Source organism: Bufo gargarizans, chromosome 3 (assembly GCF_014858855.1).
Source record: "Bufo gargarizans isolate SCDJY-AF-19 chromosome 3, ASM1485885v1, whole genome shotgun sequence".
Classification (NCBI taxonomy): domain Eukaryota; kingdom Metazoa; phylum Chordata; class Amphibia; order Anura; family Bufonidae; genus Bufo; species Bufo gargarizans.
Window position 1 is genome coordinate 495,043,080 of NC_058082.1, and position 14,280 is coordinate 495,057,359.

The 14,280-nt window shown below is 44.5% G+C and overlaps 1 protein-coding gene across 1 annotated transcript in view; it reads right to left on the reverse strand.

The window, feature by feature from the left end:
* The window catches only part of NLK (nemo like kinase), a 190,003-nt gene that overhangs the window by 95,503 nt on the left and 80,220 nt on the right, over positions 1 to 14,280 (reverse strand). The window contains exon 2 of the mRNA XM_044283849.1: positions 13,783 to 13,912. Coding sequence (XP_044139784.1) covers positions 13,783 to 13,912 — 130 coding nt within the window. The remainder of the gene's footprint in view (positions 1 to 13,782; positions 13,913 to 14,280) is intronic.

Sequence of the window (14,280 nt, forward strand, 5' to 3'; positions counted from 1 at the left end):
TTTGTTCTGTACTGTTCTCTTGTGAGAAAAATTCACGGGAAGAAAAAGGAACATGCATGTCAATGACTGGCTCCAACTTAAGTCCTTAATTCTGAGTACTCTACTGCGACACAAGCAAATATAAAAGCTCTTGTAGAAGTCAATAGGCAGAGCAGTGCAAACATGCGCTAGAAGTGGTTCTCCTTCCCAAGAGAGTCTCAGATTTATAAAAACGGACTTGTGCAATTTGTTAAAACAGTGAAGACAATAAAATATGGGGCTTGGATAGTAACGCCATAATCTTCACACCCAAAATATGAATATATTCACACAAGTAAGGCCTCATGCACACAAACGCTGTTTTGGTCCGGATCAGAGATGCAGATTTTGCGGCTTGGATGCGGACCCATTCTTTTCAACGGAACTGCAAAAGATGCGGAAAGCACTCCGTGTGCTGTCCGCATCCGATGCTCCATTCCGTTTTGCGGACAAGAACAGGTAGTTATATTAATGGCTGTCCATGCCTTTCCGCAAATTGCGGAACGCACACAGACGCCATCCGTGTTTTGCGGATCCGCAATTTGCGGACCGCAAAACACACATCGGTCGTGCGCACGAGGCCGTAGAAGAATATCTGCACAATAAATAAAACCGCCATAAAGGCTACGTGCACACAGGTTTACAAGGATTTTCCATGCGGATTTCCGTTCAGATTGCCTTGTGTGAAATCAGAACTAAAAATCGACAGAAATTGCTGGCAAATCTCTTTCACTATGCTGGTGCTGTAATACACTACTTTTTCAGTACGAAAAACACCACAGAAAAACCTACATAAGCTTCAATGTGTGAAGGCAACCTAAAATTCCTTCTACTTCACAAAATGTCCTTTAAGTGTTTATTTTAATTTCTTAAGTGTGAATGCGGCCTAAAATCGACAGAGCAGACTTCCGGTTCCGGCGCCGCCATGTGAAGCAGCTTGGTAGCGAAGCTCCCCAGTTATCCACCACAAATCGCGACATAGCGCCCGGGCATCCTTCTTTCTGCGGTGAGGAGGAAGATTTTAGGGTGCGACCACTTTGCATGGATCGCTACCTGGTGAATATGGGCAAAAAGTTAAAGAGCAGAGTGCTTTCGTCGCCGCTGCAGCAGGAGGACGAGACGTCTAATGACATGGCGCCGATCCCAGATGCCGCGGACGTGGCCGGGACCCCAACCCAGACTGGGCATCTAACAGAGGGGAATGAGGTACACAATGTTCTACCGGACTTCCTGATAAAATATATTGACTATAAGGCATTAGCAGTGGAAGTAGCTGCTCACTTGGCCCCAGATCTGCGTGAGACTCTGGCCACTTCGGTCACACATGTGATGCAGCAGCTACAGGACGCTGTACAACAGCACGATGCTAGGCTAGATGTGGCCGAGTCAAGAATACAAGTGATGGAGGACACTGCAGAATCGGTCCTGCACAAGCTACAAAAAGTCCTCACAGAAAATAAAAGGTTGGGCGAAAAGGTGGAAGATTTAGAAAACCGCTCCAGACGCAATAACCTGAGACTGGTGGGGCTGCAAGAATCGATTCCGGTGGGGGAGCTTATGGCCATATGTGAAAGTGAACTACCTGGTATCCTGGGAATTTCGCGCCATTGCAAGGTGGAGCGCGCGCACAGAGTGGGCCCGAATAACCGCGGGGAAGACCGTTTGCCTAGCAGACCTCGGCAGGTCATCATGCGATACTTGGATTATTCCGACAAGGAACTTATCCTCAGAGCGTATAAAGCACGCAAAGGCCCTGTTTTTCTGAGAGGGGCGAAAATCCTATTGTTTGGGGACTATTCTGTGGAGGTTTCTAAAAGGCGCAAGGCTTTCTCCCCGATCTGTACCCAATTGCACAACAAGAATATCAGGTTTGCCTTGATTTACCCGGCTTCATTGCGAGTTTACCGCCCAGATGGCTCCTCCACGTTGTATCACTCCCCTGATGAGGCGTCCAGGTCCCTGGAGAGAAATGCGTCACCTCCTCGAGACCTGCAGAGATCGCCGGGACGCAATGTCAGAGGCGAGGGATCTAGGACACTAGCAAATGATCCACCGTTGCAGGGATCGCAGGAACGTTCACATGCAGGTCGTGCCGGTTCCAGCCAGCAGCATGAGATAAGATGAGTTGGCGCCGAGGTCTGGCACTGCAGTATATTGTACATGTCCAGGACAGAACTTGGACTGTAAAGCGTTAATACCGGTATATTTGGTGGGGGGGTCGGCCTTCCACATGGGAGAAACCGGGGGCTATTTTGCTCTTGAGGGGTTGTCTGTTACTCATTCAATCCCTTGGGCCCGGTTTCTGTGATGTGGATGGTGGCTACACCATGTCAGTGTACTGGGCTATTATACCGGGAAGAAGATTTAATCATTTAACTATCTGATGTCTTGCCTGCAGCTTTATGAAGGTATTTCACTGCATAGAGTCCTGAGAGAATTGGGATGCAGGGTGATTGATAACATTCTATGCAATGTAAATGTTGTTGATGGAAGTACGTGTATAGTCATAAGGTGGTCTGGGGAGTGGAGCGTTCATGCTAATTTAATGTTCTGGTCGCTTGCTTACACATGGGGAAAAAAGTGAAGGCTCGCAACAATGAAAAATGGCCTTTAGGGTCATATTTAGGGCCTAGAGCTCTTAAGTTTGTTACCTGTTATGTTATTTTTTGTTATTACTTTCAGGGGGTCTTTGGGGTGCAGTTGTTTGCTCTTGGAAAATGGATGTCTACCTCTCCCTGCTTCTGTACGCAAGTTACCGTTCGATGGAGACCTCCATGAGAATAGTCTCCTGGAACGTTAAGGGGCTGCGCTCCCCTCAAAAGCGCAATAAGGTATTACGACACTTGAAAAACCTCCGAGCAGATATAGCCCTCTTGCAGGAGTCTCATCTGATAGAGGAGGACTATGACAGAATGAGGAAGACATGGGTGGGAACTGTGCTGGGCTCTGCAGCGGTCAACCGCAAAGCGGGGGTCTTAATATTATTACACAAAAATCTGTCCTCAGTTGTTTTGGATCGGTCGTGTGATGATGAGGGGAGATGGTGCATGGCAAAAATCTCGGTGGGAGTTGACGAACTTACAATATACAATGTTTATGCCCCTAATGGAGATAATAGACCTTTCTTATCCGATTTGGCGGGAATCATTATCAATGACGCGTCTGCCACTAAGGTAGTGGGGGGGGACCTGAATGCTGTGCACTCCGTAAAGGAAGATAGGAAATCCCCAAAGATAACTAGGGAAAAGCCATCTCTGATGGAGGGAGCTTTGGTTAACTTTTTGGAGGATACGGCGTTGATTGACTCCTGGCGGCTATTGAATCCTGACAGCAGGGAGTTTACTTTTTACTCTAGTCCTCATGATTCGTGGTCGAGAATCGACTATCTTCTCACCTCAGGTAATCTTTCTAATAGAGTGACAGGAACCAAGATCCACGATCTAATCATATCTGATCATGCCCCCATCTCTATAAATATAGCAGAACAGCAGCCTAGAGGTTCAGACATTCTATGGAGATTCCCGTCATACCTATACCATGATGAAAATTTTCAGGACCTACTCAGGGGTTGGTATTGGGAATATAAGGGAGATAACAGTGCCTATCAGGATTCGCCGTCCATCTACTAGGACGCGGCTAAGGCGGTGTTAAGAGGGCGTATTATGGCGTATACACAGGGACTCAAAAAGAAAATAGCTCAGGAATTGATAAAGTATAGTAAATTGCTCCGATCAGCATACACTGAACATCTGTCCAATCCTTCTGATCAGAATAGAGCGAAATGGAAAACAGCTAGGGAAAACTACGAGTTGTGGTATGAACGTAAAGCAAAGACTGACATGACAATCTCCACGGCCAAGTTTTTCAGAGAGGGGAACAAGTCAGGTAGATTGTTAGCGTCACTAGTGAAGAATGCTAAGCGACAACACCACATAACGACTATCGCTGACCCTAGGGGGGAGATACATCAGAAACCGGAGAAAATAATCTCTGTGTTACGTGACTTTTATGCCAAGTTATATGAAGACCCGGGACCAATTGACCCGATGTCTGAGTTTTTCCTGAAATGCACCAATCTCCCTTCGCCATCGCAGACCCAGCTAGAGGCTTTAAACTCCCCTATTACTGAGTCAGAAGTCACGAGGGCTATTAAATACTCGAAATTACATAAGGCGCCGGGTCCTGATGGGTACTCAATTGAATTCTACAAGATCATGGAAAAAGAGATAGTGGAACCTCTCTCAAGAGTTTTCAACGGTTTCCTTGCGGGCTCATCTCTGTCTTCCTCTGATAATGTAGCATATATCAAATTAATTCCCAAGCCCGGAAGGGATGCTTTGCTTCCATCGTCGTTCCGTCCCATCTCACTTATCAATGTCGATCTAAAACTAGCCGCCAAAATAATGGCTGACAGACTTTCGCTTATAATGCCTGACTTGGTATCCCCGTCGCAATCGGGATTTATTAGAAACAGAGCAGCGGTTTCCAATATTCGCAAAGTCCTCACAGTGCTAGACGCAGTTAGAGGAAAATCTGATAAATCAACTATGCCTTCCTTAGTTGCATTTGATGCAGAAAAGGCATTTGATAATGTGAGATGGGATTGGTTAGGCAAAGTGATGGACAGAATGCAGATTTTTGGTCCATTCAGAACCTTTATTTCGGCGTTATATAGTGACCCTAAGGCTAGAATCTCGACTCCTGGATTTTTGTCATCCACTTTTGATTTAGCTAGAGGAACACGCCAGGGTTGTCCTCTCTCGCCTTTGTTGTTTAATATTGCCCTAGAGCCCCTGATCAGATTATTAGAGGAAGGAGAGATCTTTCAAGGTATAAAAGTAGGGAAGTGTGAAGTGCGTACGTCGCTATTTGCGGATGACTTACTCATTTTCCTCGCTGACCCGCTGACGGACCTTGAAAAGGTGCTACAATTGTTATCCTCATTTGGACCGGTGTCAGGCTTTAAAATAAACTTGGACAAGTGTGTATTACTCCCATTGAGAACTCCCTCAGCAGATTTTAAGTTGCCAGAGTCATGTAGCCAGATAGTAGTAGCTACCGCATATATCAAGTACTTGGGTATTAAAATAGGGAGAACCCCTGAATCGCTTTACACTTTAAACTACATACCATTGTTTAAAGCAATTAAGAACGATTTAGAAAGGTGGAAGCACTTACCACTGTCTATAACGGGCAGAAGCCACCTGATTAAGATGGTATGTTTCCCTAAACTCTTGTACCCCATGCAAACACTGCCGTTGCTTTTGAAGCATTCTGATATCAAGGGTGTACAATCCATGTTTACATACTTCATATGGTCGGGAAAAAAGGCTAGAGTGTCCCTACCTAAGTTGATGTTGCCTAGACGCCAAGGGGGCTTGAACATCCCAAATATAAGATTATATAATCTAGCTTGTTTGTTTAGACACTGTATAGATTGGATGCAGGGATCTCACCATTACTCAAACACCTCTTTAGAGCAGCAACTGGCCGGTGATTGGCCATTGTCTAATCTGCTACACACAAGGAGACGGATACTTCCGCCCTCTATAAGGCACTCACTGATGTTAAAGGACACCATGGTAACATGGAAAGAGGTGCGTAAGATAGCTAAGAAATCATTCTTGGCGTCTAGGTACCTGGAACTGTGGACCCATCCAGAGTTCCCTTTAGGGGCTCAGAATAAGATGTTCAAAACCTGGAAGTCCAAAGGAATACGCAGACTTTTGGACATTCTTCACGTGCCTGAGAAAAGGTACCTGACATTTCCAGAGCTGTGTGAAAGATTTGGCCTTGAAAAATCCCAGTTTTTGGCGTACCAACAACTTATGTACTTCTGCAAACAGAGATTACTGGATGTCTCTAGTGAATGTACAAGCCAGTCCCTAGCATGTTCACTAACGCACGGGGAAAGCAGACACTCTATTTCCCACATATATAGCAATATCAGAGAGTCTGCTGATAAAAAAGTAGTTGCTGGTCTCTTTAAGAAATGGGAGAGGAAACTGAAAAAATCCTTGCCAGTGGAAGAAGTGTTGACGGGATGGATGAGAGTTTGTAAGGCAGTGCCCTGTGAAAAATGGAGAGAATCACATTTCCGCCTAATACATTCGGCGATCTATGCATTCAATATTGTGAGAAAAGGTCCCAAGTCAGAGTACCTGACTAAATGCCCGAAATGTGACGCAGACCGAGCAGATCTGCTACATTGTGTGTGGGAGTGTTCCTATGTTCAAACCTTCTGGAGAGTGGTGACTGATTGGATTAAGAGAACGTGGGGGGAAACTCTGTCTTGTAAACCTGAGACACTCCTTTTCCATATGTTTGATGACACCTCTAAACCTAGGTTGATAGTGGAGGTTGCCCTTCTGACATCTCTCCGAGGTCTCTTGCACAACTGGTTGAAACCAAGTGTCCCTCAAGTTGGTGAACTGATCTCTCAGATGTCTCACTTTATGTATATCGACAAATTGGATACGGAACACCAAAAAGAGAAAAAGACGGGGGGTTTCTTTCGCAAATGGCAAACCTTTATTGAAAAACATCTCTCGCGGGGGGATGTCGGAGAGCTGATGGCATCCTTTAAACATACGGAGTGGTATTCAAAGGCGGTATTGAGTGGGAGCATAGGGAGACTACATATAGGACATTAGGGAAGGTAGAGCTCAGCATCTTATCTTATTTTTGAGTATTAAATGGTGCTGTCAGTGCAGCAAGTAGAGGAGGTCGAAGGATCGGACATCCATGAGCATGGGGTGGGAGGGTAAGGGAGGGAGGGGGGGTGTTTAAGGTTATATTCTTACTTATGATTTTCTTCTTTTTTTCTTTTCTGTAAAACAAGTATCTCGCTGATTATACTACTGTGCTGTACAACTGATATCTATCATTGTAAACAGTATTTTGCATTATCCAATGATCTGTGACATGTAATGAGGATGTTATGCAAGACACTTTATTTTGGATAAAATAAAGAAAATTTGTTTTAAAAAAAAAAAAAAAAAAAAAAATCGACAGAGCAAAGAAATCCCGCCCGTGACTGGAGCACGATTAATGACTGTGGCACGATTAATGACTTGCCGATGACTGACTATTAGATGCTTGCCCCTCTGTTTCCTGGAAAAGGGAGTAAGATTAACAAGCTTTACAGAAGTGGAGCTAGCCCTGACAGCTGACCGCGAAGACTGGCAGCATACCGCAGAGAACTGCATGTGAGCAATCCACTACCCAGCTTTCATATTTTATTGTTCTCACTGCTAACGAGCGGCCCGGATACTTTACCTTCAGGCGCTGTAAGCACCTCATGGAGACCGCCCATGTGGAGCGGACATTACAAGCTTTACTTTCAGCCACCGCAACCATTTTTTTTTATGGTTCAAAAAGTCCTGGAAATCTCTTAAAGAGGACCTGTCACCTCTCCTGACAAGTCCTTTTGAAAAACTAATTGCATTCCCCATGTAATAATTCTGGAGCATCTATTCTTATGACTATGTTGTATTGTTCCTCTATTATTCCTACAAGTTTATGAAGGATTTGCCAGAGGACTGCAATAAAGGTTCACCTGGGTGTTCTAACTACATAGCCTGATGCTAATAAATCAGTGCTGCCAGTGTCAGAATCTGCACCTGGTAACAACCATCTGGACCTGCAGTGGAGAATAATTCATAAACTAACGGAAATAGGGAAATGGCACAACATGCAGTCCTAAAGATAGGGGCTACAGAATGGTTATTACACAGGGAATGCAAGCAGCTACTAACACACACACCCCAAGAGAGAGGAGAGGTCTTCATTAAATGGACTATCCCATCTTTACATGTCATTCATTTTACAGATCAAAAATATGAAGCATATTTCCATTACACAATGATAAAAATAAAAAAAAAATACAGGGAACAGTTATGACATTTACTTACATAGTATGGCACCACCTGGTATTCATAGTGTATAGCAAGGTGCACGTCCATCTACAGTGCTAAGTTCTGCTGGTCACACATGCTCAGTCACTTTGCCCACAGCTAGGTCTTTACCTAGTGATCCTCGGTTCAGTGCAGGGCAGTTAATAGAACTAGATTTCTTCCTGGTGTTCACTGCAGAGGAGCAAATAAATATGTCTCTCTTCCAAAGCCATTTCTATCAGTTGCTCTACAGTGACCTGAGGATCACTATGTAGAGACCTGGCTGTGGGGAGAGTGACTGCACGTGTGTGACCAGCCAGCACTCAGCCCTGCAGCTGGACCTGCACACTACTATACACTTCGACCACCACGTGGTGCCCCACTACGTATGTAAAACTCTTTTGCCTGAACTCTATGGGGGGGGGGGGGGGATGAAGCCCTGAATTCTGGCTTAAAAAACAAAACAAAAAAAAAAACACCCCCACAAAATATAACATATTTGGGCTTTTTTGCTCCATTTTGTCTTTTTTACATTACTCACTCTAGTATTGTAAGTGGATGGGTAAGTGGTTATGTAAGCTTGCCGAGCCAATTTAAGCTGTCACTTCTGAAATGAGAGTGTCTGTGTATGGGGGAATCAGGAGAAGTCGCCATCGTCCGGCAACTACTGAAGACGTACTGACACCTTTAGGTATGGCTTTGTTTTACCCCAGGCTGTCCATATAAAACCAGACTTGGCTAGCACCTTGATCAGCAACTCAGAGGTCAACCAGGGTGATCATAGGCTGGTAAAGTCTATTGGCTCGTGTACTAGTGGGGAAGTGCCAAAAGCTGATGTCAGCAGCAGAAACATAGGGAGAAGGAGAAGCACTGGGACGCTGTGAAACGGAAGATGGTCATTCACGTCCTTGATGACAGCAGCGCAGCCTTCGAGGACGGTAATAGCCCATGCAGTGGCAGGAAGCGCTTAATAAATTTGGCTTCATGTTGGTTCAGGTCTACGACACCGCAGCCTGACTCCACGGTGGTAATTCTCATACATTTTCCAATGAAAATGGCTCAGGTTGACTTTTACAATCCTGTTCCAGAAAAGGGTCTACTAAAAATAAGCCGTGCCAAAGCCAATACCCGGGGGATCAGCTGTAATCTGACCATTGAATGCCTGTAGGCAGCACCATCCCAGGCGAAATTACAGATGCTCTTTTTAGCAGCTCTACACTAAGAATTCTCATTTTGTAGCAAAAGACATCACTAATATTCAAAAACCAGACAATCCCTTTAAATGCCTGCACCTGAGCACCTGCATCAGAACAGGACCCTTCCCAGTGTCCTGCTGGAGTTCTACTGACTACAGCAGGGGTGCACAACTTTTTTAGGTCTGGGGGGCTGCATTGTCACATAATTACTCATAATTCTATGTTGTACCATTTCTCCATTACTCCTACTAGAAATATAGAAATAAAAATGAAAACTGGGTGCAAGCAGTATGGAGGGGGACAGATTGTGTAGGGACACGCTGCTATGAAAATAGGAAAGGTAGCAAGCAGTTTATTCATAAATATCCAGGAGGAATAACATAGGGTGAGCAGAAGAGTAATAATAAATGATGCCCGGAATTATTAGTTCATGGAGAATATAATTACTTACTAAAACAAAGATATAAGGGAGACTTCTAATAATATTGTAATACAATTATAACCATCAGGTGAACCTTTGCTTGTCAGCATTTCTAAAATCTACTTCGAGTCCACCAGAATAGAGGGGGGGGGGGGGGGGGGGGGGCGAGGGTCTTTTGCGGACTGACATTACTAAAGCAGTTCTGTCTTCTCCATGCACAGAATACAAGAGTTAGGTACCCCCGATAGGTACAAGTCCACCCCTGATACTATTCCGTCTCACGCCCGCAGTGAATGGAGGTGGTTGCTCATCTATTCACTTCTATGGGAGTTGTGAAAACAGCCAAGTATGTTAAACCTACACTTTTTACATGAAAAAGAAGATCTCATGTATTTTATACGATTAATTGCTGCCATTAACCACTCAGCTTTACGGGACATACAATATATCTCCTGTTCCATGGTTGGTCACCACTATAATAAGGTTTGCACCTAATAGATGAACATAGAAGCAACTAAAGTGAAACCTCTATGAGATGATCAGACGTTGAACATAATATATGGTGGAAATGAAAATCTGCCACAGAAAATCTGTCTGGATAAGGGCTCATGCACATGCAAAATGCTGATCAGACGCCAACCCACTCCTCTAAACGGGGCCCCAAAGAGGCTGTCCGCATCAGCAAGTCCATTCTGCAGCCCTGCAAATAAACTAGAACATGTCCTATTCTTATCCATTTTGTGGACATGGTTAGGATAGAAAAAAATAAAACTGAGAAAAAAATAAAAAAAATAAAAATAAAAAATCAAACACGCTAAGGGCAGCAGGCTCTCGGCCGGTATCCATGATTTGTGGACTGCAAAAACGTCTACGGCCGTGTGCATGAGCCCTAAGGCTGTTTTCCCACAGTCAGTGTTTGGTCAGTATTTGATCAGTGACTTCCATCAGATATTGTGAGCCAAGACTAGGAACGGGTCAAAAACAGCGGCAGATCTTTCCATTACATCTCATCTCTGTGTTGGCTTCACTCCTGGTTTTGGCTCTCAATCACTTATGGAAATCAATGATCAAACATCAAATGTGTGGAAGCCGCCTAAGGAGGGTAGTCTTCTGAAAAACCAGATGGCCAGTCTACATGTTAGAACTGAAAATCTTGCACGGGTGGGGGATCTGGTCTGGATAAGGGGGTGGTCTTCTGGAGAGTTCTGGCTTCAATGCTTGACCCATAAGCCTGTTCTCTGGACGTGAGGTCCAGGCAATCACGGAAGGCACTCCTATAGCTATAGAGAGTTTGTCCAGGATTGCGGACAATACAGGGTTAAAACCATTTGCAAATATCTTTATGCAAATGAAGGAACAGCTGTTGCTCGTCAGTAATGCAAGGCAAATGAGAAGCACGAGGATAACCAATGCCGAAAAGAGATGAATTAACTATGAGAGCTCGGCAAGGTTAAAGTAAGATAAGAGATGAAGAACGCACCACTGTGAGCATGAAGCACTCATGCACAAGACCACGGCATTTCAGCTTGCGGCACCACTTATTTCAGGGGAACCACTGACATTGTGCTTTCAGATGATGACATAAAATTCAGTGCAATAATTTTCTTACACAAAATTATCATAAACATTAAAAAGAGAAGGAGCTCAGCTGTAACGTGTACCTCCGCAGAAGTCCACCGTACGGGTTCGGTTCTACAATACAACCCTCATAGCTGCTGGGGCCTCAGCAACAAGATGACCACGGGGATGCTTGAGCCCAAAAATTGCTCATTTTATAATTTTTCATTCATTAAAAAAAGTTCATTTTTTAAATGTTTTTTCTTTGGGGTAGAATAGGCTAGGTGTATAATCACCAGCAGAACTGCTATTGGAGGCAATCCCAAGAAGCTGAATACATACTGTCAGTGGAGTCCGAAAACCCCTTTAAAAATAGGCGAATTTGGCAGGAACAGGTAAGACATGTAATTAACCCAGACATATTTTTCCACCCATTAAAATGGCAAAAAAAAACAAACACAAAAAAGAACTCCGGGAGAGATTTATCAAGACGGCCACTTTCTGCACCAGTTTCGGCATCCCCTGCGCTGGTGGAGAATGCACCTAATTTAGGGCTCTTTCACACTTGCGCTTTTCTTTTCCGGCATAGAGTTCCGCCGTCGGGGCTCTATGCCAGAAAAATTCTGATCAGGATTATCCCCATGCATTCTGAATGGAGAGAAATCCGTTCAGGATGCATCAGGATTTCTTCAGTTCAGGACCGGAACGTTTTTTGGCCGGAGAAAATACCGCAGCATGCTGCGCTTTTTGCTCCGGTCAAAAATCCTGAACACTTGCCGCATCAACGGATCCGGAATAATAGCCCATTGAAATGTATTATTCCGGATCCGTCCTAACATCTTCAGTTGTTACGACGCAACGACGGATCCGGAAGTTGCGCCTGGAAGTAGGAAGGGCTTGGCTGGCGCGAAAACTTCCACTAGACAGCCCGCGTGGGAGAAGACAGGGCGTGAAAGCAGCTCCTGGAGGTGAGTATTGTGTGCGTTTGTCCCTTGCATATTTTATTAGTTGTAAAACAAACTAGAAATTTTCTGATAAGAAATAATTTACATACCGGATCCGCTCATCAGTACACAACGGATCCAGAAAAAAAAAACGATGTTGGCTTCAGGATTTCCGGATCAGTATCTTACAAAAAAAGCTGGAGAGACGCATCCGGAAAGAAAAAATTATGCGTTCTTACGCGTTTTTTCCGGATCCGGCGTGTAATTCCGGCAAATGGAATACACGACGGATCCGGACAACACAAGTGTGAAAGAGCCTTTATGATGAACAGCTCAGCCCTCGGGATGGGTCCTAAATATCAGTCTGGTGGGGGTCTGACACCCAGCATCAAATATCAGTCTGGTGGGGGTCTGACACCCAGCATCAAATATCAGTCTGGTGGGGGTCTGACACCCAGCATCAAATATCAGTCTGGTGGGGGTCTGACACCCAGCATCAAATATCAGTCTGGTGGGGGTCTGACACCCAGCATCAAATATCAGTCTGGTGGGGGTCTGACACCCAGCATCAAATATCAGTCTGGTGGGGGTCTGACACCCAGCATCAAATATCAGTCTGGTGGGGGTCTGACACCCAGCATCAAATATCAGTCTGGTGGGGGTCTGACACCCAGCATCAAATATCAGTCTGGTGGGGGTCTGACACCCAGCATCAAATATCAGTCTGGTGGGGGTCTGACACCCAGCATCAAATATCAGTCTGGTGGGGGTCTGACACCCAGCATCAAATATCAGTCTGGTGGGGGTCTGACACCCAGCATCAAATATCAGTCTGGTGGGGGTTATTGCAGCTCATTCACTCAAGTGAATGGGAGCTTATTTGCCTGAACCCATCATGGGTTATGCCTAGGGTTAGGCTACTTTCATTAGTGTTAAAACCCATTCAGAACTCAGCAGCCTGTTCTGGTGGAGGAGCAGCCTGCCAGAGTTCATCGTGTATGCTGGATCATATTAATTATAATGGGAAGCCTGTTTCCAGCATTAGTGCCGGGATTTAGCTGGACAAAAAAACAGTGCAAGCAATGCCCATTATCTGCACTAATGCCGGATAACGGACCAGATCGCACGCCAGGTCCAATTATAGTAAATATGCTCAGACGGGGAAAGGCAGTATTTATTTTATTATATTCACTTATATAGCGCTGACATATCATCATTACGCTGTCCCCAATGGAGCGCACAATTAGGCTTGAGCGAATCAAGCTTCAGATCATAAATCCAAAGCCGAATCGTTCAAAAACGTTTTTAATGCCGTTTCCGTACAGCATTAAAATCTGCGGAATGGACATACAGAAAAAGAATGCACAAGGAGGAGTACCTTCCTTTTTTGGGGGGGACCCATTGAAATGAATGGTTCCGCATATGGTCTGCAAAAAACAAACAAACAAACAAAAAACGGAACGGACCCGGAAAGAAAATACGTTTGTGTGCATTTCCCTAAGGGTTCTAGGAATTAGCGTGAGGCTGAGCAGAGGAGGAGCACAATATGAGATACACAAGAGGTGGGAGACTTGTCCATCAGCAGCCAGGGGAATACAGGAAAGGAGAACAGCTTTAAATATGTAAGCAATGCACGATGGGTGCTACCCACCCAAAAAGGAGCACATCAGTATGACCAAGAAGAGAATTATACACGTTCTGAAGGCCGGAATACCCCTTTAAATAAAAATACATACACATAGCTTACTTACGTTGTCATGCTTAAAAAAACACAACATCTTCAATTCTCGGAAGACCCTTTTACAAGAGACTAGATTCTGGAAGACGTTGGGCATCTTTTTGAGAGCGACTCTCTTTCCATCACGTGGATCTGTTACAGACCTAGAGAAAGGAAAATACGCATGAAATAAAATACAACAAAACAGTATAATTTGTCCAAATGCTGGTCCATTTCAGAGCAAATAAGACAGACATGTAGAATGCATTACAACCACATGCGAGGAAAACTGAACTTCTCTTTACCTTGTAATTTAACACAAACGTGTCCATCATTAATGTCCAATTGCTGACCGCATGACATGAATGACATCCTTGCCATTTTTTTGTAAACCATAGAAATGAATGGGTCTGTATGTGATTCGCTAAAAAAGTGGATCAGACACTGATCAAAACTACCGTTGTGTACTTTGTCAGAATTTTGCACCAAAAATATAGTACGATTGTGTCACACCTGGCCCCTTTGTGTTAAG